Raw genomic sequence first — 1,544 nt, 5'->3', positions numbered from 1 at the left:
ATTGAAGGAGCTGGAGAGGGAGGCAGGCAGGGAGGAAAGCCATCACCTCCTGCCACCCCCAGGGGCAGGACCCACCACCCTGACCTGGCCACAGCCACCCAGCTAGACAAGCCCTGGGGACAAGGGCAGGGAAAAGCTCCAGCCTGTAGGTTCCCTTCCAGTGCACAAGCTGGGAATGAGAGAACTTACCCTGACCCTCAGGTTTGGATTGTTTGTGGATTAAATTAAACGATGGAGGGTTTTTGGGGGAAAAAACTCTGCCTGGAGAAGGACACTGAAGGTTTTGGGAAACGAGGGCTCTGGCTTTGGCTGCCACCAGTTTGCTCCTGCTGGCCCAGGCTCCCTGTACACTCAGGCAGAGATGAAAATGGGCATTTCCTCCTGTGACTCCTCACCTCCCAGCACTGCTGGGTCACCAGGAGAGGGGTTCCCTTGGTTTTTTGCAGGGTAAAGAAGGGTGCAAAGAACCCACAGCTCCTGGGCTGAACAGGGCAGGAGAATTATCTTCTCTCTCTAGGAAATGCTGGGGTATTTTTTTCTTTAAAGTTTCCCCTAAAAACATTTTCATTTCTAGCCTCACTACAATTGTTCTGTAATGAATTTATCTTTTCATCTGAAAAGCAAGTTTCCCCTGGCTGATTTATTTAGTTGGCTAAATTTTTCACTTCTCTGCTCCCAGTCACTAAATCTAATCTATTCTGTGGTCTTATGTTTTTTTCCAGGGGAAAAATCAGGCTGTTTTTATCAGTAGCCACTAGAAGGGGAATTGCCATTTTCAATAAGCCCCCAGCACTGATGGAAATCAGCATCTGGAAATAAAAGAAGTGCATTGATTTGCACAAACCTGCATGTCTGTATCCTCCAAGATGGGGGGGGGGAACAGATCTGAAAAGTCCAAAAATAAAGAAAAACTGCTGTTTCTTGCAGCTGATGGTGCTGAGAATCAGGTGAAACTGAGTCCCACATCTCTCCACCCAGAGCCACCACCCCCCCCTGCCTCTCCCAGGACCCAACTCCCCAGCACAGCACCACAGTGAAGGCAGCAGGGGCCAGGGAGTGATGTTTATAACAGCAAGAACGTGCTGTGAGCACCTCATGGGGGTGTCTGGTTAAACCCCAGTTTGCCCTTGGCTCAATCTGCACACTCAGGGCTTTTTTTAAATTTCTTCCCCCCCACCCCCCCCCACCCCAGCAACAAGATCACACAGATCTTAAGCACTGAAAGCCTTAGACATGTGGAAGAGATTGCAATTGCAGGGATTATTTAGCTTTGAAAGGGGAAGCGTCAGGATTTAGTTGGGCTTTTTAAGATTATGAAAAGAGCAGGGGAGTTCAGAGAAAGCACAACATTTAGGGCAGTGAAGCAGGTCAGACATCCATCATCTGCCATTGCAGGAGGGCAAAGAGCATTTCTTGGCAGATGCTAAAAATGGATCCGGTCGTGAGTGACTCCTCCTTGTAAGCCCCAAAGACAGAGGTGAGCACATCACAGGCTGCTCTCCAGCACTGGCCTCAGCCAGGAGCCTTCCTCCTCCTCCTCCCTG

General features: G+C 49.7%; 1 protein-coding gene across 1 annotated transcript in view; it reads right to left on the bottom strand.

Annotated features, from left to right (window-relative positions):
• CACNA1B (calcium channel, voltage-dependent, N type, alpha 1B subunit) overlaps positions 1 to 850 on the bottom strand; it is a 326,950-nt gene extending 326,100 nt beyond the window's left edge. The window contains exon 1 of the mRNA XM_009994349.1: positions 845 to 850. Within this exon, the coding sequence (XP_009992651.1) occupies positions 845 to 850 (6 nt within the window). The remainder of the gene's footprint in view (positions 1 to 844) is intronic.
• Positions 851 to 1,544: the final 694 nt, after the last annotated feature.

The sequence above is a fragment of the Chaetura pelagica genome, unplaced genomic scaffold (genome assembly GCF_000747805.2).
Source record: "Chaetura pelagica isolate M959 unplaced genomic scaffold, ChaPel_1.0 scaffold132, whole genome shotgun sequence".
NCBI classification, from domain to species: Eukaryota; Metazoa; Chordata; class Aves; order Apodiformes; family Apodidae; genus Chaetura; species Chaetura pelagica.
The sequence above is the reverse complement of the archived record's forward strand: the minus strand, read 5'-3'. Positions and strand labels throughout refer to the sequence as shown.